This window comes from Cucumis melo, chromosome 3, assembly GCF_025177605.1.
Source record: "Cucumis melo cultivar AY chromosome 3, USDA_Cmelo_AY_1.0, whole genome shotgun sequence".
Taxonomy (NCBI): domain Eukaryota; kingdom Viridiplantae; phylum Streptophyta; class Magnoliopsida; order Cucurbitales; family Cucurbitaceae; genus Cucumis; species Cucumis melo.
Window position 1 is genome coordinate 22,298,137 of NC_066859.1, and position 2,794 is coordinate 22,300,930.

General features: G+C 37.6%; 1 protein-coding gene across 2 annotated transcripts; it reads right to left on the minus strand.

The window, feature by feature from the left end:
• Positions 1-468: 468 nt before the first annotated feature.
• LOC103496516 (uncharacterized) lies at positions 469-2,464 on the minus strand. Of its 2 annotated transcripts, XM_008458385.3 has the most exons (3): positions 2,247-2,464; positions 1,720-1,803; positions 469-689 (listed from the first exon to the last, which is right to left on the minus strand). In XM_008458385.3, the coding sequence occupies exons 1-3, from the start codon at positions 2,391-2,393 to the stop codon at positions 669-671; spliced, it is 252 nt and encodes an 83-aa protein (XP_008456607.1). In that variant the 5' UTR covers positions 2,394-2,464; the 3' UTR covers positions 469-668. The 2 variants fall into 2 exon arrangements, with proteins under 2 accessions (XP_008456607.1, XP_050938776.1); XM_051082819.1 differs by having other exon boundaries at positions 614-1,803; positions 2,247-2,434.
• Between the last annotated feature and the right edge of the window lie 330 nt (positions 2,465-2,794).

The following is a 2,794-nucleotide window of genomic DNA, read 5'->3' on the forward strand; positions in this document are numbered from 1 at the left end:
ATACTTAAAACATATCTATCTAACACAATGTTTCATAACTAAAATCTAAAACATAAATATTCCCAAACAATACATTAGAATTTAACCCAAAAAAAAAAGTCATCAATCCAAAAAGTTTCTATTCTCACACACACACATATGTACGTTATTCAGGATGGATTGGATCAAATCTAGGAAAAAAATACTCTAACTTGAGAGTCAAGCCACCAACCCAACCTTACAAAAGTAGAAAAAAAAATAGAAAGAAAGAAAACCTAAACCAATCCAAAAACAAAACCTAACCCAACTCTTAAAGTTGGGTTGGGTAGCCTGGATTCAAGTTGTCAATCAATATGAACTCTGAGGGAGCAGGGAAAAAAATCTAATTGGGTCCAAATGACACCACTTGTGGCCTTTTGATACTTGAGAGAAAGGTGAAAGAGATATTGGTCCAAACGCAAAACTAACTCACCGTAGAAAATTTGCATCTAAAGAAAAGCAGAAAATACCTATTTCAAGGTTGAAGGAAGTACAGTTAAAAAGTAACATTGTTTATCTCTATACAAAAGACCAAATACAGATTTAAAGGTCAGTTACAGAATGGAGGCGATTGGGGGTGGGGGTGAAATCTCACATTTTATTCCATGCGATCAAGATCAAACTTCAAAGCAGATGTGCCCACCATTTATCTACTGGGTCCCTTCATGTTTCTGCAGATATGCAGATATGAAACAATAATGAAAAAAGGGTAAACGAAGTTTACAAAATGAGTGGGGAGAGTTGAGCTAATTGAAACATTAAATTACAAATTTTTCCTTATAATATAGCAAGACATATCATCATTAGCATGTGGAGGAGAATCTCATGTCAAGAAATCAAGAGACCTTCTACTCCTCTTATAAGATCGATGAGCTACTCCTCTTGTTAAGAATTGGTTTGAGATGAAACCCATATTATCTAATATGGTGCTAGAGCCTAGCCCAGGCAAGTATTAGGTCCAATCAAGAATGGTAAACACAAAAGAGAGATTATCTTGAGGGATATGTTGAGATTCCACATTGAAAAGAGAAAAACCAAAAGCCTCACACTCAAGATAGATATGCTACTCGTTCCAAATTGGTTTTGAGGTGGAATCTAATACCTCAACTAATACATTTGTTTGGGGAATGGTAAAAGTACAAAAATTAGTGAGAAAGTTTCAGATCAGTATGATGACTAGAAAAACGAAGAACCGAAAGAAAAAGAGATAGAAGAACAAAAGGTGCTTCGGCATACTGCCATAATAGCATTCTAGAAGCGGGCTTTATTTAAAGAATACTTCAATGGTGGTAACAAATTTCTGCAGGAAACAAGAAACGAAGATTCAAGAATTAAATCCCATTAAATTTCAGCAGCTATGAAAATACGTCGTTCCTAATGAACCACAATTGGATTGGACACAAGCAAAAGATGACCATAATAGCTTGCAATCGATATCTATTTATCTGGAAGCTTCGCTCAATTTCCATATAGATACAAGAAATCGAATAAATAGTCAGTGCAAGTTACTCAACCGAAGGGTTGGGAACAAACAAAGGATGATGATGGATCCCACCTCCCACCTCCCACCAAGCCGTAAGGCATGATGAAAAGAAATATTGCATTATCACAAAACACAGTTCTTCACTGTCATACATGCCACAAATCAACTAATAAACAACATTTGACAATTCCAACCAAAATTATAAGAGTGACGAATACCTTCTCAGACTGTTCTTTCTCCTTCTCAGCCTTTTCTTTCTCTGCCTTAAGCCTCAGCTTCTCCAACCTTTCTCTTTCCATTTTCTACAAACATTAGAAAAACAAACTCAAAATCGGAGAACATAGATTCCATAACGTCATTTACAGTCCTGTGCATTTCGATTAAAGTTTCGAGAAAATGGAATTCGATAAGCCAACTCCCACTACAGTAAATCAGAAATCACAAATTCCTCGCAAATACCATCTGACATAAACAGTAAATATGCTCCCACTCCATTTCATTTTTATTAGAGTTTCGAACAAGTGAGCATTCGGTCAAACAGATTAAAGACCATACTCCGCCATAAGTCAGAGAAAGCAAACTCCGCGCACCAAAAAAGGAAAGTATCGAAACAGTAACTTCGCTCTCGCTCTAGACCATTCCACCTGAATTTCTAACAAGTTAACATTAAAAAAAGCCGGTCGATACTCAGCGTTCTACTGGTTTCCAAAAACTTTTCTCCAACATTCGAAATTAATAACTCAACCTGGATGTAGACGTTCTCGGCAGCACGCTCCTCCTCACTAAGCACTCGACCTTTTCCGTCGGAGAGGAACCGGAATCCACCGGCTCCGGCGGCACGCGCCGTACAAGGAGTCAACGACGAACGACTGAGCACCGATCGCATGGCCATTTGCGCTTATGGGAATCGAAATGTTCTAGAGAGTAACAGCGTCGTTTCCTCGGTTCATTTTTATAGCCCTAACTCTAATTGAATGCTCGGGCCGGACCGGGTTTATTGTAGGTAGTGACGTAATCATATTCGGCTTTAGTTTAGAAATAGAATATAAAGAAAAAAATAATTAAAATATAGTTTTTGTAGCTGCTTTTTTTTTTTTTTTTTTTAGACAAAGCAGAAACCCAGAACTAAGAACTACCCCAGGGAGAGAGAGACACAGCATCATGCAACCAAAGAGGAAAATCACAAACCAATAAACAGATTGGTTTTGAGCACCCAAGTTGGCATACGGTGAGCAGGAGGGGTAACAAACTTCAGCCTTAGATAAAGAAGCCAAACCAAATACGAAATTCTTC